Here is a 25,783-nt window from a genome sequence, read left to right on the forward strand (position 1 = left end):
AATTAGATATAAAAAATAAACAATTCCCCCATAAATATTAACAGAAAAGAACATAATAGAGCAAACCCTGCAATACAAATATAAGGAGGTAAGTGTCTCCCTTGCTCTTCATGCTCTAACTCTCCCCCTTCTGTGCGGCTTTAGCCAGTTTAGACTGGGTAACTCTGTTGGACCTGACAAGTCACTCTAATTCTTAATTGTTTTTCCCTCACAGAAAGTGTGACAACTCCTTTATATTAGTTTATTTTTCACGTATGTCTGTTCCTAGCAGTACAGCTCCTCTGCATCACGCTGAGTCTGTTCCTCTTGCACTCAGACTACCCTTCACAGACTCATGAAGTCCTTTTTTCCTTGCTGAGAATTGGATTTTCCCTCCCTTTAATGGGTACTAAGCAGAAGCAACATATCTTTTTTTCATATATAGGTGATATTCAACCATTCAGAAACGTGGCTTGCTTCTTAACACTTGTTCCCAGTTCTTCTGTTGGCGAAGCTTGCAGGGATCACCACAAAGGCCCCACCGTCTAGTTATGTTTTTAGTGAGAACCGGGTATCTTCTTTCTTCCCTCTTATTTTTTATCTTGTCACAAGCTTTTCTCAGAATGATTTAATATTATAAGTATTTTATAGAAACTCTAATGCTTCTGCCTTACGCTAGATTATATAGCTATTTGGTGTTGTGGGTGATACTGTGAATTTGTGATTTGCATGGCTTCAGATGTCATAATTTTTCCCCCCACTTTCTAGGAAGTAACAGCTAGCAGTCGCCACTATGTTGACAGGCTATTTGACCCTGATCCCCAGAAAGTTCTACAAGGTGTCATGTAAGTAGTATGTATTTAAGAGTCTATCAAAAAGTCTTGTTTGTTTCATGTTTGAATCTGTCAAATATTATAATTCTGAAAATGCAGGGTTATAACTCTTTTCTTCTGTTTTGGAATGGCCGCTTGACATTCATGACTTTAATATGGTACTGTAAAAAATTATCTGTTGGATAGCTGTTAACTGACATGGTTAACTTCATTTTTTTTTTTTTGTAGCATACTTGTTTTACATTTTTAAAAATGTTTACTTTGAAGAATGCTTTTGTGACTTTAATATCCAGCAAAAGCAAGAGAGCAAAATCGATGATTTTTTATAATTGGAAAAGGGTGGGAGAATAAGTCAGTAGGGTTTGGGGGAGTTTGTTTTATTTTTGATTAACTCACTGATGGTCTCTAAGGTTTGAGTCTCCTAGTGATGTTTTAAATATCAGAATTTAGAAAGCAATCATTAGAAAATTTAAATAAACTCTTCATAGCCTAAATGCACTTCTTTTCTCCATAATTCCCTCATGTTTAAGGAGGAAACATTTTTAAGCAACATAACCAAGGTGATTATACTCTAAAAAAAAATTAACTGAGACACATGATAAGATTGCAAATGACTGAAAGATGAATTCTCTCTCCTAAGAGCAAATTATTATGTATGCTTTTATCACATTACTTCTAAGAAAGAAGGTCTAGCCTAAGACTACTCATAGCATTAGGAAACACTGAGTGTCCACAGGGTTGAGCTGTGTCCTGGGGAAGGAGGACACAAAAAAAACGATCAGGATGAGGTTCATGGGGTAGCAGTGAGGGCACAAATGAGTCCCTTTCTTCTTCTCTTACCCTGTTAGTGTTATCAGCAAGATAACATCTTCAGTTTAACTCTTGCTTGACCATGGCAAGGCTAGGATGCTTTGTTTATGGAAATTTCTACTGACTATAATTCTTATTCTGTGCTCCCCTCTTCCAAAAAAAAAAGACTCTATAGAAGGGATGTCTTGGGGATGTGTGTTTGTAAAGTAGAGGCAAGTTAAGCAAGTAAGGCTGCTTGACTATTCAAATTTAACTAGAAGGGAAGGTAAGGAGCTGGATGGAAACCGCCCCCCTCCCCTGGGTTACTTGACACCTTCTCTTCACATCTTCTCAGTTCACAGAAATAGTAGATGATATTTCTTATTTTCCCATGTTGACTTTGCCTTTGTCCCTTAACTCGGAGACTTTGTAATGATTTAATCAGCCCTTTAAGTCTAGTTTGATTAATACCAGGAAAAGTGGTATTAAATCCACTCGTAAAATCAATCAGTTTGGGTTGTACCTAGGCACACAAATTAGCTGAAGGAATAGGTTTAATTTAATATGCTTTCTTAGGCAAGCAGACATTCCCCCACACAAAGCCAGACACCTTTGTATATTGATAATCCTAGATATCGCTTAAGATTCCTCAATCAATAGTTCAGTTGAAAATGTCAGACTTATTAAGTGTTCAATAAATGATAGAAGATAATGGTGCTGTAATTATTTTCATTATTACTGCTTCTATGGTTGTTTAGGAGAAAAGCTAAAGTTCTCAATCAGGGATTCCACATGAAAGACTTATCTTGAGTCATATCTCTCTCATATGAGTAGCTAATTTAAGTGTTAATCATCACTTTTAGAAATTTCTCATATACCAAAGAACACAGTAACTTCCTGAAAGGTGATAAAATATCAAATGAGGCATAAAAACACTGGAAAGAGTGTATTCTTACAAACCGGCTAAGGTATAGTTTGATAGCTTTAGTGCCTCTTAAAGAATTATCAAGTGTCAGACACTTAGCTGTAAGCTAAGAAGATAAGAAAGGTTTGTGTGGAAAGATGGATAGTGGAGTGGAAAGAGTATGGGCTTTTGAGTTGGACAACGGTAGATTGAATTCCTGGTTCTGGTATTTCCTAATTAAGTCCTTTCCTAGTAGAGTCTTTGGGCAAGTTGCTTAATTTCCTTGATTCTCAACTTCATTATCTGTAAAGGGAGATAACACAGCCCATCTTGCCAAGTTGTTAAGAATTAAGTCAGAAATATAAAATTCAGTGCTGGTATGTTGTGGATACCCACAAATCAGCATTTAGGTGGTTATTCATTATTGGCCCTAATTTAAAACAACTTCAAAAATAAAATGATTCTTTTCAGAGAAGAGAAAGGAAAACTCAAATAGGAAATGTCAGAGAAAACAATTCAAACTGAAGGAGAAGACAGGGAGGAGCTAGAATTCTTGATTCAGACAAGAGAATGCAAGTGATAACACAAACGCATTCCAGTGAAAGTGATTGCTATGTATAAGACTAAAATCTATTTATAGTTTGAAAGGGACAGATTACCCAAAATCTTTTCACTTAGGGTCTTATAGAGGTGTTTGTAGTATGATTTGATAAATCTTTCTTTACCTCAGAAATATTCTTTCTGACTTAATTCTTTCTTGAACTTTGTTACTGTCTAAAAATTAATTGTACATAGTCAAGAGAATAAAAAGTGAATTATACCTTTAACATTTTATTTAACTAACCTTGTCTAATACTAGAATATTACAATATTAATAGAGGAAAGGGGGGAACCAAAATAATGTTTAGGAAAAGAGAATTGACTAATTCTTTTAATACATATTGCACAGCCACCGTTGAATCAGTCATACAGAGACCATTACTGGACCAAAATAGGTAGGTAGAAGGAGGTGGCCGCAGAGTGTAGGCAACCAAAGGTAGTCTTCCAGCTTTAGGGAGGGGAAAGACAGTGGCTATAGTAATCAGCTTTGAATCCAAAATATCCAATTGGAAAGACATGAAAGAATTGATGACTAACTTTAGCTACATTACAACCAGAGTTCTGTCATTTTTCTAGCAATATTAAGTCTGGTTTGTCTCAATAAAGATTATGAAAATATAAAACATAATACACTAGCAGGAAAAACAAAATCAAAGAAATTGAAGATGAATAATGACTTTTCATCCTGGCCCATAACTAATCTACTCGGCTGAGTTAGATCCGTAACCATACCCATAAATATAGGGAACTTCTTTGTTGATAACTCATGTTATAAAGGACCATTTTACCTAGTCAGTGAGTATGCCTTTGTTGAAAGATATTATTAAACATCAGAACTGGTTAGTTTTAAATGTTGAAGAATGAGAAGTTATCCTAGGGACAACTTTTTGTTAATGGTACAATATTTAGCATAAATTTGAATGGTCTTAATGTGTTAAAGGTTTGAAAACAGAATCAGGTCCTGAAAAGCAAAGGTCAAATGCATAACTGAGTAGAAGATCATTAGGTATGGAGTAAGATATGAACAGAGAGAACAGGGAGGTCAATCGTGTAGGTCATAAACTACAGCATTTGCTACTACAACAGAGAGTAGCTATATCAGATAAACTGCTGTATTGCAAATTTTGACCTTCCTCTAGTGTGGAAATCTATGTATGACTTTTAAAGAGTAATTACAGGATATTTTTGGTGAATTTACTCTGGTATTAGCTCAACCATGTTAAATCTGTTATTTGAAGAAGAATTAACTATCAAAATGTTTTTGGAGACCTTAAATCAGAGTTGGTTAAACACTGCTTTTTTTAATGTACCTAAATTAATGCATCTGAATCTGGTTTTTATATTAGTGATTCTCCATGAAAAAAGTCAACAGATATTCCTTTGTGGCCCTAAGGTGATATTCCCTGTGCTGAAAGGCAAAAGATGATATAAGCAAATATGTCTGGCTTTGTAGTTACAAAGTAGAATCAAAGTAGAAAACTAGATTAGGTCTCTCTGGTAAACTCAGGCAAGCATTTGTGGATACTGTAGAATTGTGTGGTTTTTAACAGGTATCCATATTTAAAAGTGTCTTCTGAAGTATTTTAATGTACTGATGAAATAAGTTCATTTTGGTAATAATTTTGGTACTTGTTTTCCTGGTTCCAGGAAATTACGTACTTCTGGGTTCAGTAGAATAGGGACACTTTCCATTTTCTTGCATGAGCTCCCAAAAGATGAAGCCTTTGGGTTTTGGAAATTTTTGCCTAAAGTAGAAGTTTTAGGATAATTCAAAAGGAATATCTTGTCAGTCATTTTTGAAAGTGTTACAGGTAAACATAAATGAAGATGACCATAATACCAAATAAAATGGAGTGATTCTGAGTCTTACTTGTTTAAAACTTCATATTCTGAGACAGTTCAGTCTGGTTAAAAGGGTAACAAGATCCTCCAGAAATTATTAGATCAAATTGACATAGTTTTGTATGCAGATAGATAAGCTGTTTATATGTGTATGTGATACTAACTTTGAACGTCAAGATTAGCTGATATTTGTATATATTTGTGTATATTAGCATATCTGTATATATCTTTTCATATTTATAAGCCACTTAACTGTATGCTTACAGATTCATAATGTTCTAACACACTTTTGATGTTCTTTGGAATGATTATATTAATAATATTCATCAATATACTATAAAATATTTTGGCACTTATTAGTGCAATTATTACATTGTACTTTTCATTTTCAGAGAATATAGGGTGATTTATAATCATATATTGATAAAACAAAGACAAGTACAACAACTCCTAGTTTCTGAACTGGTGTTATACAGATTGAAACTGTATCTGACGCTACCTACATTTCAAAAATCTGTACCACAGGGTAATTGTAAGAGTGAACTAAATTACTGCCACTTCTCAGTTTTGTTCAATATATACATATAGTAGGTGCACAATAAATGCTAAGCTGACTTGAAGTTCACTATAAATTTCTCAAGTGTCTCCTGAATCAAGGCCTTATGTTAAAAATAACTTTAGTTTGAATAATAAATCATCATTATCTAATTCTTTTAAAATTGGAAATTCACATATGGTAATGGTGACTTTGATTGGAATACAAATAATCTCATTCCTTAACTGTGCTAAATATTAGAAAGCTGTTGTGCTTGGATGATTGGATGTTACATTCTTCATAAAGAGCATCATAATAATTATTATTACAGGAACAGAACAGTGAGTATGTTTGTAATTTTCCAAGTCCAAATAATTTTTTAAGGTATTTACCATTTGCCTTATTATAGCTACCCACAAATGTGTATTTTCTCCTTATTTTATGAACATCTTATGAAAAGTGAGTTTTCCTAAGTAGATGAAACTTTATATTCAGATTGTAGTTTTCAGTATCCACTGTAGTTTTTGGCTACTTCACACCAAGTAGACCAAGAATGAACACACAATATTCCAAATAAGAGCTGCTTCAGGTAATTGAGAAGTCATACTGTTCAAAATTTAAATGACACAATTGATCTTTAGCTTCTGACTCCAGCCTTCAATGATTTTAAAGATAATTTTCTATTTTTAGGTGATAGTTAGGTTTTCAGTTACAATTTATGCTATTTTGACTGTTTAGGAATAAGTGTGCTCATACCTGATTGAAACATTTCTTCAGCAAGTCTAGATTCCAATTAATTTTTTTTTTTTACTTTTCCTACTGTTTTAATGGCAAAGTGTGATGTTACTTTCTATCTTGGTTTTGATCACAAATCATAATGCTCTGTTTTAGGCATTTAGATATGCTATGGTAGGCACTGTACATGTTGTTTTCATATTTGAGACCTTTTTCTCCATCACACTGAAAATTAATCTCTTTCAGAACAAAGAAAGGAAGTAGAAAAGTTAGCCTTCACGTAAAAGTGAGTGCCTCCTTTATTAGTGGGCAAATTTAAGATTCTAGCTGAAAATGTTCCCTGGCAAATGCATTTTTGTAGCATCTTAATGCTGGTTCTTCTCCCATCCTCAAAGTGTGGGATATCTCCAAGGCTTACATTTTAGCCTTTCTACCTGGAGATTCTTATCTTACCTCAAAGATAATTCAGTATGTATAAAATCAGGATAGATCCTTGTTTTGCTAAGAGATTTGTTCTCCAAACTTCCTAGTATTCTCTGCACCCAGGCATCCGGACTTGACACTCAACATGTGTCACGTATCACTTTTCCTGTACCTAGCAAACCATCTTGTTAACTACTTTCTTAAAATGTCTTCTCTATAAATGATTCCTATGGCTGCCACCTAGTCAGTCTCATATAACCAGATACCTGGATGAATTGATTAATTTCTTCAACAGACATTTATTGAGTGCCTACCAGGTGCCTGGTAGGCCTTGTGTAAGTTTGGGAATATATGAGAGGGAATAATGTAGTCACTCCTCTGGGGGTTCCAAAAGTCTAATGGAGGAGTCAGATAACTAAAGAGGCAATCCACTGTAGTTTGATTAATAAATGCTGTGATAATGATAAGCACAGGGGGGCTTGGGACCACAAAGGAGAGACATCAGCCATTTAGTTGCCTCTGTTGGGTGTAGGATTATCTATATTCCAATCCATTCCACACTCAGCTTTTCTTCCTTAGTTAGTCACTACTTCCTTCATGTCCTTTTTCTGATAAAAAACATGATCTTGCCTTAATCTGTCACCCTTTAGTTTATATCTTCTCTCTATCACTTTTCCAACTTTGTTTCATGCTTAATGTTCCCACCTTAAAGGGAACCTTCTTTTCAGGCCTGACTCCTGGTATTGACCCAGAAATATGCCATATTCATTTCCAGCGTTACTCCCTTTGCCTTCCTCATCCACTTATGCAAATGCTGACCATTTTCTAGGATTCATCTTAGTTCCTACCATTGCCTCAAAACCTGTTAAGCTTGTCTTATCATCTACTTTTGTCAGCCCTGTAAGCTCACTGTCTATAATACAGCACTGCCTTAATTGTTAGTGTTATTTTTGTCTTCCCAAGGATATTGTAAACTCTTCAGATCAGGCTTTCCATTATGTGATGCTTTTGTATTCTTCATAGAGCCTAGCACAGGGCCGAGCCCAAAAAGTAATTGTTGAATTTCAATAGTATATAAGTAGGGTAATTTCCCCCCCAACATTAAAAATTTGTGGACAGGAGATTGTATTCCTTTGATCTACTGGGAAAAGGATGTCTGACTAAAAGTTAGAGATGCTCTTATTTTTGTATAAAAGTGTAAAATTGAAAAACAGGAGGAAAAAGAAAATGCCTTTACTGAATTCTTTTGTCTTTTCAGTCAGTTTGTTCTGAATGTCTCATATGCTGGAGGTAATGGAAAAAAGCACTTGGCATGAAAGATATGGATTGAGACTGGCTCTGTTGTTTACTGTGGGACTGAGTAGACCCCCAAACCTGAGCCTTAGTTTCCTCATCTGTAAAATGGGGTTAATATTACTCAAGATTGCAGTCAAGATTAAGTAATGGATATGGAATGCTTTGTAAACTTCAGTGTACATACATCTTGCATGATTTTGTTGTGTTCCCATCTTGGATGATAGTTGTGAGTTTGCATTTTACAAAAATACGGATTTTTATATGGTATGTTTTATGATCCATTGATAGTAACTTCTCTGAGATTTCCAGGTCAGGCTGGTTTCTTGCCTCTGAAGAGATAGACTTCTGTCCTAAAAAAGTAATGAGTGTGTATGATAAAGGACGCTGGAAGGGATACCTAATCCAGACCTAGGAGTTGTCAGGGCATGCTTCCTGGAGGATGACATTGACATACAAGCTCAGACTTGAAAGATGAGTAAAGTTAGCCAGGAATGCTGTGAGGGAGGGGATAAGGAAATGAGAGAGAGAGAGAATAGCTACCCTCTGGCAACTGAAAGAAGCTCTGTTTGGCTGGCTCTGAAATTGAATTTTACACAGTACTAATCTTATATCTGCTAAAAATGGGTATATGTGATAATTATTGTCTCTCTCGGTTTTAATTTTTTCATAGAAATGATCTCCTGGTAACCCTTTATAGTAATAGTTGAATAGAATTCATTTGCTGGGTATTAACATCTCTTCTTCCTTATCTAATATAGGAATATTTTACTTGTTAGAGCCAGAACAAGAATTGTTGTCTTTAGACATTATGTTCTCTTTAGCTTGCAGTTACTCTGTAACTACTTGCTGCCTCCTTCATGTCCTTTTTGCAAACTATTAGGAGAACTGGAAACTTGGTGTTGGAGGGGTTTTTGTTTGCTTTTGACTCTAAAAACATTTACTTTCACATGGTTTCTGATACTTAAAATGGGTTTATAAGGTAATGTGGGGACACCTCATTTCTGCTTAGTTTAGGAAGATTGAAGAGAAATCTGGGAAAAAGTTAGGGTCGGGAATTCCAGACTAGAGAGAGCCTCCAGAATGGCACCTGGCGTAAAATAGACTCTTAGTAAATAGCAAGTGGACAAATGAGTGCTGCTTTAGTATAGGCAGACCCATTAAGAGAAAGGAAGAAGATGAAAGTAAATGACAAACTGCTAGGTTAGGGCATATAAGCTGATAAGTGGGAACTAAGTCTCTAAGAAAACAGCAGGCATCCCCAAGAGGCAGGACCCTCGATGTACATACAGTCCATCAGCTATGCTTTGCTAAATGAAGCTCCAGTATCGCATTTTATATAATGTATCAGAACTTGGTTAAAACTTTGGTAAGCTTCATTCAGCTTAATCCTCATAAACAAAAAATCCTCCTGCATAACCCCTATAAACAATATGGAAGATCTGAGAGACAGTTTACAGAAAAAGAGGAAAAGCCCTCAAAAATAGACCACCCTCAGACACTGAGCTAATGGAAGAAGACTAGTAGGTACAGTGTTTGGCTCAAGACTTGTGAAAATGCTATTCAAAAACTTGTAGGGGGAAATCAGCTTTCAGCATATCACTGCATCATAGCAGTGTTTTCCTGCAGTAATCAAAGAAGGTAATTAAAGAGAAGGATATTATAATTATTATTACCAGGGTTTTTAATGCCAGTGAATTTGGTTGATATTGGAAACACAATCTGACTATAATATTTAGTTGTTGATTTTCTTAAGTAACTTCCCACCTCTGTTTTCTACTCTGTTTTTCTACAAGATTATGGTTTACTAATTAGAGAACTTTTTCAGGATTGTAACTTTAAAGGTTGGCAAATGATTCCTATGTATTGTAGAGCTCTGCCGTCTAAAAGAGGGGAAGCCAAAAGAGATGCTGGTCAGGTGACTAGGGGAATAGATTTGGGATATGGAAGAAATGAATTTGGGTGAGCTAAGAACTTTTTGAGGCTCCATGACAATGGTCTTAATGCTCTCAGATTTGGCTTCCCCTTGTAAATGTTTTGTAATGACTGATTCCTGCACTATCCTGAAATTAAATCCACCCTAATATAACCTCACAAACACCCAAAAATAATATAATCCTTCCCTGCTTATAATGTAAAGGGTAAAATTTAAAAGAAGATAATGTATAAATGTTTCAGTATGTAGACGCTTAGGCGTGACTGTGCTAGCAAACTTAATGAAGTATGAATGCAAGAGCTGAAAATGTGGGCTGATATATGTGTGGTATTGATGACTCAGACACCATGAGTACCACTGACCTGATTTTCCAAAATGAAATAACTTTTAATAAAAAGCGTAATTTCCCTTTTATTTACAGGGCAGGTAAAATACTGAAAAATACAGTTTTCTTTAAAATTGTGTAAAAAATGCTTTCTATCTATTTGTAAAACTATGGCCAGGAATTTCTAGACACCCTCATAAACTTCTGAAATGCCCCTAAGAGTCTCTGATGCCTTCTTCCCCACTTTGAAAACCCATGGTGTTCTAGTGTTCTATATTAAGATAGTACTACTGACTAATTAGCATAAGTTTTTCTTTTTATTAAATATTCTCTAGGACTAGGCTTATTTTGAGCTATTTATTTTTTTCTCCATCTGTCCTTTGGGAACAACCATGTGTTTATGAATCAGTTGGTCATCGGTAGAGATACTCTTATTGTGGAATAGAATTTTACTCCTGGTGAAGTGAAGATCTGAGTGTAGCTAGAATAAAAAATGGTGAATATATGGGAAATATAAAATATTTTTATTTTTAAATCTCCTTAAAAGATAATTGGCTGTTTAAACAAAAGTAGTACAATATATTATGTTGTTTCTAACTAATTCAAAAGTGTATGACAGCAGCACAAAAATGGATGGGGAGATGAAAGTATATGCTTGCAAGTCTCTTACAATATACAGGAAATGGCATGATATCCCTTGAAGTTAAACCATGCATATTGTAAATTGTAAAGCAACCACTAAAAAACCCAAAACAGAACCTGAAGAGGTACTGCTAAGACAATAAAGGAGATAAAATGGAATCACAAGAAGTATTCAGTCTAGAGAAGTCAGAAAAAGAGGAAAAAAGTAAACAAAGTCATGGTCCCTGGAACAGAATCAGATACATTCTGGGTGCTTTTACTCCCCACTTCCAGGGCTGTGAGTGAGAAGGTGGCCTAGATTTCTTTTTATTCAAAGGATTGGTAGCCTTTTTTGAAAAACTCAACTTTCTGTATGTTAGAAGTCTTTTGCCAATACTGAAGATATCTTCCACTTTCCCCACTTCACTGCTGTCCTGTTTTACAGCCCCGGGTTTACTCAGCATCTGTCTCTGTCCCTTCTCTTTGGCACTCCAGGTGGAAAAGCATCAATGTTTTCACTATGTCACTAACTTCTGTATGAGTCAATTCAAGATGTTGCCTTATAAAGAGAAAGTGGGATGATTGATCTTTTATTTTTCTGTGGTGTCTCAACGTACTTTACCCTTTTCTCTTTCCCTGAATTCAGAGACATGAAAAATGCTGTAATTGGAAACAACAAGCAGAAAGCCAACCTCATTGTTTTAGGAGCTGTTCCAAGGTGAGTTTGCTGTCTTGCCCTTTTCTGCTGTTCATACTAAGTTTCAAGTATATTTCTTATTCTCAACCATAAGATTCATCTTTTTTCTGTATTGTCTGTCCTGTTTTTGAAAAGCCTCTTAATTTTTTAAATAAATGTTTTGGAGTATATGAAGCATCTCTTTAAAAAATTAAAGTACCAGAGAATGGAATACGAAGCAAATGTATTAATACTTTTTAGAGGTTCAGGAAGATCATTGGGTAGATAGACAGTCTACACCAGCTTGATTCTTCTGTATCTCCTCAGAGCCTTGGCCGGTTTTATATGATTGGTTGATAACATCTTAGGATTCCCAAAATGTTTTTTGAATTTAAAAAAAATCTTGGTTTTTAATACTGCTGTTCTTTTTTAATTTTTAAAATTTGCTGTTTTTTAACTGAACATGGAAACTTTGATTTCTTCTGATGAAGAAGCTTCCTTTTGGCAGATGATGACAGTTTTATAAGTTCCCCTTTGTCTTTGCTACTCAGAGCTAAGTTTTATTTGCAATTGCTGTTAAGTTTTTCATTCAGAATTTTTTTTGATAGAGGAGGTAATTAGGATTTGTTAATTTATTTACTTTTAATATATTTATAAATTTTTATATATTTTATTGTGTGTGTGTGTATATATATATTTTTTTGTTTGTTTGTTTGTTTGTTTTAAAGAGAGATGCTGGGGATTGACCCCAGTACCTCATGCATGCTAAGCACTCACTCTACCACTGAGCTATACCCTCCCCACACCCCCCAGAATTTTTTAATGTTTTGGTTTTTTCTCTTCTCTTTCTTCTTTTTTTTCTTATCTTTTAATGTAGGATTAGTGGTTTCATTGTTTGTTATCATAATTGATGTTAAATATATTCTTGGTAACTATAAAGCTCTCAGCAGCCTTTCTTTTCTTTTTTTTTACTTATTTTTTTAACACCTTTATTGTGATATGGTTCCTATACAGTAAACTGCACATATTTCAGATAAGCAATTTGATAAATTTTGATAGATGTATACACTACCACCATAATCAAGATAGCTAACATTTCCATCACTCCCCAAAGGTATAATTTTCAAATTCCCTGTTTATCCCTTCCCACCCTCTTTAGCCCCTGATAACCACATTTGTTCTCTATGTCTGTGAGTCTCTTTCTGTTTTGTAGAGAAGTTCATTTGTGTCCTTTTTCTTTTAGATTCCACATATAAGTAATATCAAATGGCATTTTTCTTTCTTTTTGGCTTACTTCACTTAGAATGATGATCTCCAGGTCCATCATGTGCTGCAAATGGCATTGTTTTATTTTTTTTATGGCTGAGAAGTATTCCATTGTATAAATATACCAGAACTTCTTTATCCAGTCATCTGTCGATGGACATTTGGGTTGTTTCCATGTCTTGGCTGTTGTAAATAGTGCTGCTGTGAACATTGGGGTACATGTGTCTCAGCAGCCTTTCTTAGGGGATTAGTGCTCAGTATATATAAATATGCTCTGGGGAGCATGAGGTTCTACTTAGAACATAAGGGAGATGGTCATAAGTGGTGGATGATTAGAGTTTGGGGAGCAGTTGTTTGACAGGCTCAGCTGGAGTAGAAGTAGGAGGATCTTCTGATTCCCCAAATGGGAGAACTGGAGAAAGAAGAGAGCTTCTCTTGCTTGAAGAGCTACGCGAGGACTCTGAATGTTCCCTCTAGGTTAAAAGCCTGTGATCTCTGAACTACAGTGCTGAATATTCAGAGTCCTTAAGATCCAGCGGCACTTGGCACTGGGAGTCTTCATATCCATGGAGATAACATGGACGGTGCTGCTGCCGTTTGCACAGGGATCACCTGTAGACAACTTTCAGATTTATATTCCCGATAAACTAAGATAATCTGATAGTTCTCTTGCTTAAAATGATGAAAATCTCTTCTAGATTTCCCTCCACTCAGATATTCTGTCATTAAATTAGCAGGTGATATAAAAATATGACCATTTCCTAGCCCTCTGTAAGCTTTCCAACCGTATTTTCAGCATGGGGGATGTATTGGTAGCCTTTTTCTTTTAGCTAATGTTTACTTTTAAGTTTTTAAGTGTCTTCTGTTTATCAAGTTCTTTCTTTTTAGGTTATTGTACTTGCTTCAGCAAGAAACCTCAAGCACAGAGTTGAAAACTGAATGTGCAGTGGTATTGGGAAGTCTTGCTATGGGTACTGAAAACAATGTCAAGTCTCTTCTAGATTGCCATATTATCCCTGCCTTACTGCAAGGTATGTGAGGAAGTCATTTTTATACAAGTAGAAAGTAGAATCAGTTTGCAGTGTTTTAAATACAGGATGAAACCCTGAGTCTCAAATCTATTTTCTGTTAATAGGACTACTGTCCCCGGACCTAAAGTTCATTGAAGCTTGCCTCCGATGCCTGCGCACCATCTTCACCAGTCCCGTCACTCCAGAGGAACTACTGTATACAGTGAGTTTTAGATGTTTTTGCATCATCAGTTACATTTTACTAATAGCATACATCTAATTTACTTAGCATCTCAAAATGCATCATAACTGTGGTAACTGTGTTATGTTATAGAAAAATCTCAAGAAGTATTTGAGTTCTTGCTAATTTGCAAATATCAAATGTTCTAGGCTTTGTAAAGAAGTGAAAAATAGTCTCAGATCTTGGGGAATTTATAAGCTGTTCTTTTGTGGGGGGGTATAAAGACCCACCTTACTTTCTTAATATTAGAAATTAAGGCAGTATATTTAATGCACTCACTTCAGGTTAAATCCAGTAAAGTAGGCTTTATAGAGAAGATAGAATTTGACCTGGGTCTTGAATACTGGTTAAGATTTCAAGAAGCAGAAAGGGAGGAAGCCGTTCTAGGAAAGATCTGTGTAAGAGGATATGCAGGGCAGTGGGCAGAGCAGTAGAACACAGGGGCATTAGTGTCCATTTCGGCTGGAGAGGTGAGTGAGCAGCACTTTGTTGGAGGCTTACCTGCCAGTCTAGAATCAGAGAATACATGTGAGAGAATCCAAAGACCTTTAGAGTCATTCAATGGTTTTTAAAAATTTTGAGAATTATTAGGGGGTGATTACATGGGACTTCTTAATAAAAATGACCCAAGCCAATATTTTTCAAACACTCTTATCCACAATCCACAGTAAGAAGTAATTTCCACTGTCACATTGTGTGTGTGGGGATGGGGAATATCCTGAGATAGTCTTCACAAAACATTTCATACATGTGGTGCCTTCTGATTTCTAGTCTATCCTTTTCCATTTAAAAAAAAAATTCTGGTTGTGATTCTTTGAACTAACACACAGAATTAGAAGGTCAAAGCAGATACATATGAATCAGAGATGTTGTCCAGAATCATGTTTTCAAGGTATTTCAAGAATATAAGCAGTAAAGAGGCACAGGCAAAGCAAGGAGGGAAAAGGGAGGGGACATGCCACGTGCCTCCATAGTTAGTTTTTCCGACACCAGACACTTGCTCCTCTGGCCCGTAATGCTACATAAGGTCTCCAAGTGAGGTTTGTGGGTGACCTCACAAAGCAGGGAGGTTCTAAATTAGGAAACATCTGTTTTACCTCAGGGATTTGGGCAGCGTTTTTCAGAGATCCATACCTCAGAAATCTATAGATTATTTACTACAGTGATTCTCAAATTTGCACATGCACTAGTATTACCTGGAGAGCTCTTTAAGCACAGAACCCTGGACCCTACCTCCAGAATTTCTGATTCAGTGATTGCAGGTTGGGGCCTGAGAATATGCATTTCTAACAAGTTTCCCGGTAATTGAGACGCCACTAGTCCATGGACCACTCTGGTTTACTGTAAGCACTTCTAAATTGGGGACATCCTCCTCAAAGCATTCTACATAGAAAGGCTGTCTTTCTAGTAAATATCGATCTGTTTTCCTGAAGGTCTGATTGTCATGTTTACAAAGAAATTAAACCAGTCACTTGTCTTCTTTACCCTTGAACTTTCTCCCCAACCCCCAGCCCAGTAATGGGGAAGAAATTGATCCTGGCCAACTGATTTAACTTCTTTCTCCTCTCTCTCTAAATTGATTTCCCGACCCACTAGTGGATCATGGTACATAGTTTTAGAACTCTTATCTACACCAATTTAACTTCTTTACATAAGAAAAATTAAGACACGGGGACATTTAAGTGACTTTCACAGGGAGAATGTCTAAATTATGAAATACCTTTATGCCTCAGAGACAGTGGAGAATCCGTGAAAAGTGTTGGGTGGGATAATGACAGGGCATAATATTTCAGTGTAGTTAGCTGACATTTGTGAGTTGGATTATGTACAGGCTGGCTGCCACAGCAACCCAGGCACCAAACTAAAGACAGCAGAGTCCTGTTGAAGAGGGCAGGATGTCTAGTTTGAAATCCTGTTTATCAGATAGGTGACTGGAGAAATTTTGTAACTGTTCTTTGCATCATTTAATCAGTCACAAACTGCAGATATATACTGCAGATACATAACACAATTGGCAGAAAGGGTCAAATGTGAAGAAATGGAGTAAGGGCTGTTGTAACAGGAAAACTGAGAGATGAGAGAGCAATAGAGGAAAGGAGGGAGGTAAAAGTAGTTTCAGGAGCCTGATAGAGGCTTTTTTATCTTCCTCTCAATTGCCTCTTCTCTCCTAGCTGCAACCTATACTTCCCTGTCTTCTGTCAGTGGAACCACTGTTGTCATCCCTGCTCCTCCCCATCTGTAAAATAGATGTGTACTTTACATTCTCGTCTCTTCTTTTATGCATTTGGTAGCTGACTTTCTTTGAAGTTTTTTGAGGTTTTCATTTTGTTTTTAAACTACTTGTGATAACAGAGTTACACTAACAAGCAAGGGGAAAAGATTCTACTTATAGGCAATCAACAGCCTTCTGTTTTCCGACTTAGCTTTTATGTATCCTGGGCTTTCTTTTCTTTCTAAGGAAAACCCCAAATCTTGTTTATCCCAACAGTGGTATTCTTTTAACTTTCTTTCCTTGCCCTCTGTTGTCTTTTGTCAGAGTGTGGTCTGTGGACCAGCATCAGCCATCATTTGGGAGCTAGTTAGAATGCAGGATCTTAGGTCCTACTCCAAACCTACAGAATCAGAAGCTGTACATAAAGAAAATCCCCTGAGAATTTACATACACATTCATACATGAGAGGCATCGCTATAGGATCTGTGACAGCATTGACCAGGGGGCTTGAGCTGTCTCCTATTCTGTCTGTGGTTCAAGCCAGATATCCTTTCAACGTTTAATTCTTTTTGTACTCTAAGAAAAAGGACATTTTTGGAGAGCCCTGCAGCAGGCTGGGTAGATTCTTCTCTCTTCTTGTATATCATCATGTATGTTGCTAAGTATCAGTAGTAGGCAGAGAGTGGGCTATAAGTGAGAAGTTGCTATTTTATAAGTTGTTTTGTGAAGACTGAAACTAGCTAACTATGGTTATTATGAATGTTAATCTGTTACTGATACTTATCATAACATCTCAAATCAAAATTATCAAGTTTTATCTTAATACAGTAATTCTTCCTTAGAAATTATGTATTATTATATATCTTATTAATTATGTCACATTTTGGTCTCAGAATAGATTTATGTCAGGTCTTACTGAAATTTTTTTTTTTTATTGTGGGGATGTAGGCTGTTTATGGGAGAGAAATTGAGAATTTCATGTTTTTGTATTTTGTTGTCAAGGATAAAATTGAAACCCCTTTCCTTGTCCTTTTCCTAATAGTTCTGATGTCCGTGTTGCTTTTGTGTTGCTGTGTTCCTTGAAGAGACTTAATTTACTGTCATTAGGATAAGAGGCTTACTAGCTCATGGAAAATACTTATTAGAGGTGCTCCCCTTGTCTAAGTTCCTTGTTGCTATGCTCTTCTTCCCTTTGACTTCAGGATGCTACGGTGATACCGCACCTCATGGCACTGCTTAGCAGGTCCCGCTACACCCAGGAGTACATCTGTCAGATCTTCTCCCACTGTTGTAAAGTAAGAACCAGAATAAATGTTCTCTGTAGTATAAAATCTTACGTGCCCTCAGGAGATTACCTCCTTTGGGCATCCTCCTAGAGCTAATCTATACATATATAAGCAGATCTAATGTATATATCCCCCCTCCTCTTTTGGACACAAATGGTAGCATACCATCCATACTGTTTTGCATCTTGCAGTTTTCACTTAACCTTTTTTTTTTTTTAAGTGGAGGTACTGAGGATTGAACCCAGGACCTTGTGCATGCTAGGCATGCACTTTACCACTGAGCTATACCCGCCTCCCCCTACTTAACCTCTTGAAAGATATTCCATATCAGTACATAAGGAGCTTCCTCATTCTTTTTGTAAACAGGCATACAGTATTTTATTGTATAGGTGTATAATAATTTATTTAACCAGTCTTCTGTTGTCAGACATTTAGCTTGTTTCCAGTCTTACTTCAAAAAAGTGCTGTAGTCAATATGTTGTATGTAAGACATTTTATAAAAAACAGAATTGCTGAGTCAAAGAGTGTGAGCATTTGTAATTTTACCACATGTCTTACGTAGAGGTTATATAGTTTTACACTCCGACCAGCCGTGTGTGGTCATGACTTTCCCTACACCCTCAGGTTGCACACTGTTGGAAATTGTTTTAAGTGATCTCATATAAGGAGAAATAAGAGAAATTTCGGTTATTAAAAGTGCCTGAACCTAAACTGAAGAATGCTCTGCAGTGCTACTTATTTTGCTTCACAGTTTATATATTGAGTGTACTCTTTTGATAGCCATGATTTGCTAACTTTTAACCAAATGATTGTTTATCTTCTGATTATACATTTTTCAGGACCTGAAATCATATACCTGTCATTTATAATTACAAATATAAAGTGAGGCGTTTGGGGAACTATAGGAAAGAAGGAAAAGTGAACAACTGCATACTAAACTAGGAAGATCACAGATTTATGCTATTTTAGAACAGTTTCCCAAATATAAATTAAATCACTTGGTTTCAGAAGTATCTATAGATTATAACTTAAACCTTTAAACCCCCTTCCAAATCCTAGCTGATTGTCACAGCCTGTTCCACTCTATTTAAGACATCCAGAATTTAAGATTTTTGTCAAAAGTCTTTGCAGTTTCTCTCCCTGGATTGCTTTGACAATGTGGAAGCCAACACACAGGACCAGGGGTGTCAATTTCTTAACCTTTTGAGGAGGGTAAAGAAAAGCTTTGAGAAAAGAACAATTTCATTGCAATTCATTTATTAAAAATGAGTTGAAGTAATAAGAGTCTAGAATTTTCCAACATTAAGCGATATCTTATCGCCAGCCCTGGCAGATAGGTGGAGAAGGATACTCCAGAGCTCTGTGCCTCATTAAAAATCTTATAGCATCTGTACCCGACTGCTTGAGAGCACAGCATCTACTATTCATGATCACAGCAATCCCAAAAGGCAGTAAAAATTGGACCTGGAGGCTTAACTACTACATGTCAAATTATTGTGTTAAATTATCAGACATTTGAATAATCCCATTTCTGAAGTTACCCATGTAGTTTTTAGAATTTCACATCAGAAATTTCCCGACATTTTTAGGCTTACTCATCTGAAGCTTCTCAGTGCTGTTTTAGCTGAAATCATAGATGAAAGAATACTATTAAATCACTGGTTCTTTTGCTGGAGAGCAACATATCCTGAACAAGAATTTACAGGCACCCTCATGCCACTAACAGAACAAAGATGTTATCAGAGAAAGTCACCTGAACTCTGCTTTCCTTTAGCCTGATAATTAGCATTTGCCACTGTAATTAAATGATCCACTTTAAGTGTTCTGAGATACAATAGATCTCAGGAAACATTAGAGCGTTTTTAAACCCAGAGACAATAGTAATAGCCTAAAATGCAACATTAATTTCCCTATTGATACACCAACAACATGGATTTTTAAAAACCACAGACTGATGATCTCTGTATTTAATTATTAAAACCTTTTATTTTCGTATTGGTTAGTTTACATATAGGCCCAAAATAAAATTAATAACAGCATTTTAAGACTCATTTACAAACTTGCATATACTGGTATCAATATTAAATAAATTTGCATACTTTGGGAAGGGGAGACAGAAAAAAATTACTAGAGCATTTGTGTTATAAGCTAATCATAATTATATTTTTGAAATTCTCTCCCTGATTTACTAAGGATCAATAAAAGGCTAGTAATATTAACTGGAAATCTAACTTCTAAATTGTTGCCACTTTTTAAGCAGTTACTCAAATTTCTGAGACCTGTCTTTTGGAGTTTCAGATCACGAAGGCTTCTATGCTTCCTGCCCTGTGCACGCTGCTTCACTACCCCAGGTTCATGCAGGTCGATTTGGAGAAACTAAAGGAGACTTGTTAAGAGTGGAACAGTTGTTCCTCCTCTTAAGTTGGTTTAGCCACTAGATTTTTCCTTGCAGTTAGTTTTACACAATCCTATGTACAACCACAGAGAGGAAGAAGAGCTTCTTTTGTAACAAACATTTGCTGCTATCTTTGGGCAAAGAACGTGAGGGAGAAAAAAGTCCGATATCTTGTAAGCGGTGGGGAACTGTTATATACAAAGAATTGCATTGTGCTTCACCATCATTTACAAACATAGCTCCAAGACTGAAAACAATCTAGTGTCTGACTGTAGGGTACTAGTTAAAGCATGGGACATTCATACAATGGATTAAGGCCAAAAAAGAAATGAGAAACCTCTTTATGTACTGATATGAATGATCACTGAGTTGTATTATAAAGAAAATAAAAGGTTTAGAGCCATACACACACACACACACACACACACACACACATATGTATACTCATATATAATGTGTATTCTATAGTATGTATATAGTATTTGTGTATAGTATTATATGTATAGTATTATTCTACCATTTGTGTTAAAACAGGGGGAAAGAATATACTTACGTATTTGTATACATATAAACCGTCTTGAAGAATATAAATTAATCTGTTAGTATTAGGTCACCTCAAGGCAGGAGAAGGGATTGGCTGAATACAGAGGTGGAAGAAGAGTGAGGTACAGGGGTGGAGGCAGCCACCTCTCTATTCAGCTATTCTGCTAAACATTACCAGTATTTAAATTAGAATGTTAAAATTTATAAGAAAGGCAAAAAAAGAACCTTGGCCAAGGCTAATTGGGGCTCATCTTCCTAATTTATTCTAGTTACGTGCTTATTAATAGGTAAGAAAAAAAATCAGTCAGATTCTTAGGAGACCCTTCTTTTCCTTAGCTCCTCCATTACATTCTCCACCACTATCCTTATAATGAATAAGCCAGAAACTCCTATGTTTCAAATGAGACAATTCAAGTAAAGCATTTAGAGCAATATCCAGCACATAGCAAGTACCCCAGTAAGTAATACCTATAATTATAATTGCAGATGCATGGATGAGGATGAGGTAGGAAGACAGCACAGTTCAAACCTGTGCCCTGAGAACGTCAGTTTTTTCAGTCATTATAAAAGCAAGTTTGCACTATTCTGGACGGATATGTAGTGATAAATACATCAAGCAATTGTTTTCTGGAAATTTGTCCTCATACTCTAAGGATCTGCCCTGAGATGCATGTTGTTAATAATGTTCAGCAAAATGTTGTTTATAATTGTGAGATACTAGAAACTATCTAAAATATATAATTGGGGTTTGAGTAAACTGGAATATTATATAGTGGTTAAAAATAAGAAATTAGAAGTTAGAAAATTTATAGACTTCAATTTTAAAACAACTATACCTAAATTTTTAAAATGTAAAGAAAAGTAAGAGAGAAATTGCTGAATTTTTTTTGAAGAACTCTTTTAATAGTGTGTAAGATGTTTAGGGGATTGTTACTTATAAAATAGAATATGGCTGTTTTAACATTCAGAAGTATGAATCCTAATATCCCTACGTCAAATGATGGATATTTTGGTTTAAGAAGGAATGAGTATCTGCAAGATAGTTGTAACTTGACTAAATAGTTCGAGAAGCTGGTTTGAGAGCTGTTTTTCTGAAGTAGGACCTGATTTCTTCTGGTGAACCCAGACAGGTAGCCTACCATTCAGCAGTACATTTTTCTCTTCTAGATAATGATAAGCATGAAGTACCATCCTTGCTTTGGCTTTAACTGACTTTGAGTGGATGAGTGGACATAAAAGAAATGAATAAGTAATGGCAAATTTGAAGCCTGGCATTAATCTTTAGCTTGTGCCACTGAAGATCTTTAGTAAATTGATTAGTAGAAAACAAGAGTTGATGAAAAATAAAATACCTGAATTTTCCTACTACTTCACCTTCTTACTCTAAGAAGTGATAATTTTAAGAAGAGAAATGAGAGAGATGGAGAACTAAAACATGTTTACCTCTCAGTTATAGAGTGTTGTGTTTCTCACTACTCAAACCTCCCGGATATGTTCAGACAGTTTAGGTTCTGGTCTAGTTCCTCTAGCAGTTAATTGGTTGTTGGGGTCCCCTGACTAGGTCATGAGTCTTAAGTTGTAGGAATGACTATACTGTCTCCTGCGGGCATTGGGTAAGGGTGTGCACGTTAAATGCAGAGTTCGGAGTGCCTCTGTTGCTGTGATGGTGTGCTTCTTTAAGAATTGCAAAGGGCCTATGCTGGGAACGCTTCTGTGCCCCCTTCTTATTTTGAGGAAGTAAGGAGGCAGCACTTCCGTAGAACTGGGATGAGAGGTAAGACGTGGCTGCCCTTTGCAGGACTAAGAACAGTGTCTATCTGCTTTGGGGGGATGGATTTGCACACGAGAAGGGTAACAGAATTCTACAGTGTAGTGAATATGGTTTTCTACATTTAAGTAAATGTTTTATTGGAATGAATCATTACTCTTCTTAATGTACTATTATATTCTCTTTTCTTACAGGGTCCAGATCATCAAACAATTTTATTTAACCATGGTGCAGTTCAGAATATTGCTCACCTACTAACCTCAGTATCTTATAAAGTAAGATGTTAAAAATTATGGCCATTTTTATACTTTATTTTTGGTTTCTAGAGTCTTGCTCTAGAAAGAGGCCCACATATTTTATTGCTTCTTTGATAGATACACTGTGATCAAGAGTAGTATGTCAGTAAGTGTTATGGGGCACTGTTATATCGATGGAATGCTCTTTTGAAAAAAAGAAAAACCCTGGCCTTTCAATTTTTTTTTTCCCCAGGATATGGTTGTGGTATAAGTTGCTATTGATTTTTACCTGGATCATTAGTCTCTTCTGGTAAGGTGTCAGTGCCAAAGCTTCGTGCCTTGAAGTATGTAGGAGCAATGGCTTACTGTATCAGGAAAGACTTTGGATTTCCTATTTGAAACCTTTATTTAGCCACAGTGACTCAAACTTATACCATGTACCCACACATACATCAACATTTAAAATGTGTTCTATTTTGTATTTTGAGTTTAAAAAGTCAAGGGTTTTCAGACTTGTTAATTAAATTTCTTTGCCATCTTTTATATATAGGTAAGCAGTATCATGATATACCGTCAGACATAGGTTAAAACTTAGTCATTTCATTATTGTCCAATTGGACAGTTGTAGCAAATATTGGGACATTGTCTTTATTGTGTCACATTAGAACTAAGTGTGCCAGAAATTTCCTGTAGAGCAGAGAAGCAATCATTTTTGTCCTCTGTCCATTTGTACTGATCTTTTGGTCTTTAGCTTTATTGCAGGTATGGCCTGCTAATACGTATATTTTCCCTACCTCAGACATCCAGAGTTAGGTCTTGGTGAAGATCTCACAAGGATGGAAATAGGGAATGGTACCAGCTTGAAACTAGCCAGAAGCAAGGGAAGGAAATGTGTACTGAGAGCTGCTTCCTCTGCTCTGTACCACATGGAGGCTGAGACCAGTCAGCACTTGCATATCAGGAAACAGTTGCTGGGGTGGCCATTTACTGCCCCTCTTCTCCTCTAGCTTCATTAATTCCCCCAGTTCTTCCTCCATTTCTTTCTTTTCTTTTCCACACCAGACTTCTTTATCTACAATGACAAATAACAGTGAAAGGGAAAAGGTTTTGGTAACATTACTCTTGCCAAGGTTTACTCCACTGTCACAGTCTCATTAACATATTGCAGGTTCCGCCCGTGGACAGGTGCTCATGCTGCAGAGCACTGCCCAAGTGAGGGACAGGGCTTCTTCACACCTCAGCCACCTGTGCTGCTGATCTCAGGCTCCACATGGGAACATCATATATAGACTCAGGCTTGGAAGCGACGGTTAGCTCATCTGGTGAAAACTGAACAGAATGAAAAATAACAGCTCTCATAGGAGCCCCTGCAAACTATAAAATGTGTTGTATGTGGTCAAGAGATTGGGCCTTTGGTATCATCCCAGACCAGTCACCTAGTTTTGAGGAACAGTAGCACAGCTCATAGGTATTTCAAAAGTTAAATTAGTCCCTTTCAAATTTTTATTGTAACTTTCTTTCCTCTCTTGTTTTCTTTCCCCACCCCCCCATCCCCATCCCATTCACAACTATGAGAGTACTCTTTTTTTTTTTTGTCTTCTCTTCAGTTCTCTGGTTTATAATTTGGGAAGAAGAAATGTCCCACTTGAAAGGCAATTGGTAATTAATTATTATTATATTTCCTTTGCCTCACCAACATTGTATTTTTTACAGTGTTCTTTTAAATTTGATTAGGAATTTATCTAGTTCAGTTTTAGTTGCTACTTCACTGTTTTTTCTTTTCTGTTACTTCAAAATTAATTTTAACTTTTTATAATTAATTTTAACTTACTATACTCTTCAGACATACACGTCTTATTTTTATTCCCTTGAGTCCTTCCTTTAGTACTTAAAGCAGATTTAAATAGTTATTTTTTCAGAAGAGTTTAGATTCTGAGACATTGAAATTTCTATTTGCAAAACTAAAATAAACGCTTTGTTTGTTCACTTATTTTTACAGGTTCGAATGCAAGCACTGAAATGCTTCTCAGTTTTAGCTTTTGAAAATCCCCAGGTATCGATGACTCTGGTAAATGGTAGGCTGGAACTTTCAGTGGCACCTACATGATTTAATTTATGAACTTTGTAGATTTAAAGAATTCCTTAATCTTTGTTGTTTGTTTGATTTCCAGTTTTGGTTGATGGAGAATTGTTACCACAAATTTTTGTGAAGATGTTGCAGAGGGATAAGCCTATTGAGATGCAGCTCACATCAGCAAAATGGTAAAAGTCAAGACAATGTGGGACCAAAGACAGTGCTTTATCGATATCGTAGAATATTTTGGACAGCCTAATTAGCTCACTTTCAATTCCCATCTTGTTGGGGATTTTGAAATTTGAACATCATGGGATTATGTCATCTTTTCTTAAATGGATGTGAGTTTTGTACTCAGTTTACTACTAGTACTGTGCAGAAGGACTCTCTTGTAACATCTAAGACTACAGAAAATTGCTTCGTAACATTCCCTTCTCTTTGTATTTCAGTTGAAATAATACAGAATTAAATCAGATTTAACCAACATATATATTATGCTAAGTATTATGCCAGGAAAATATAAAGATATAGAAATAGTGAGAATTAATGGAAGTTGATAACCAAGTCATGATTTCAGAGAATGTGACTTCCTTATCTTTAGAAAAACAAAGATTGCTTATACAGACATGACTGTTTATAAGAAAGTTATGTAAAGTTCTTATTGACACAGTTCCTGGCTCACGTAAGCATTCAATACATATTAATTCTATAATTGTCACTACATTTCCAGATAGGTTTGGCACCTGTTGTGTAAGGCTCTGTGCTAAATGAATGGTTTAGTTTCACCATGTAAGAAGTTGTGGCTCTCTAATATTTTGACCAGAATGAGGAATTGTCAGTGAATCACTCATGCATCATGATTGTTTGCTTTTTTTTTTTTAATGTTATTTGTATTTTTTGTTTGTCTGCTTTTTGTCTGAAGGAATCTTTGAAAAAGGAAATTCTCATTAATTTAAGTTTTGTAATTGCTTAATGTTCAGTACCTGCTTATGGAGTACAAAGCAATTTTATTCCCCCCCCCATCTTTTTTTGCTATTATCTTTTTTTCTTTTTTCTCTTCTTTTACAAACCCTTGTGTTGAGGGCTGACTTTCAGTAGATCGTAGCGAGGGAGCTGCTCTGCTACATTAGAAACCCCGACCTGGAAGCAGGTCGTCTAGGAATGGTTTAGCACCAGATTCCCCACAAACTGAACATGTGGTGCGTGATGGGCGAGGGGGCGGCCGCCTTTCCGGCCACACCCCATGTCCCAGGACAAAGGG

At 36.1% G+C, this 25,783-nt stretch overlaps 1 protein-coding gene across 3 annotated transcripts in view; it reads left to right on the forward strand.

Annotated features, from left to right (window-relative positions):
• ARMC8 (armadillo repeat containing 8) overlaps positions 1–25,783 on the forward strand; it is a 95,786-nt gene that overhangs the window by 20,027 nt on the left and 49,976 nt on the right. For 2 of the 3 annotated variants that reach the window (XM_006216055.4, XM_031678157.2), the window contains exons 2-9: positions 748–824; positions 11,462–11,533; positions 13,646–13,788; positions 13,893–13,990; positions 17,423–17,515; positions 22,407–22,487; positions 24,448–24,523; positions 24,620–24,710. In XM_006216055.4, the coding sequence (XP_006216117.1) occupies positions 748–824; positions 11,462–11,533; positions 13,646–13,788; positions 13,893–13,990; positions 17,423–17,515; positions 22,407–22,487; positions 24,448–24,523; positions 24,620–24,710 (731 nt within the window). The remainder of the gene's footprint in view (positions 1–747; positions 825–11,461; positions 11,534–13,645; positions 13,789–13,892; positions 13,991–17,422; positions 17,516–22,406; positions 22,488–24,447; positions 24,524–24,619; positions 24,711–25,783) is intronic. The other variant, XM_015249345.3, reaches the window with a different exon arrangement.

The sequence above is a fragment of the Vicugna pacos genome, chromosome 1, assembly GCF_048564905.1.
Source record: "Vicugna pacos chromosome 1, VicPac4, whole genome shotgun sequence".
NCBI lineage: Eukaryota > Metazoa > Chordata > Mammalia > Artiodactyla > Camelidae > Vicugna > Vicugna pacos.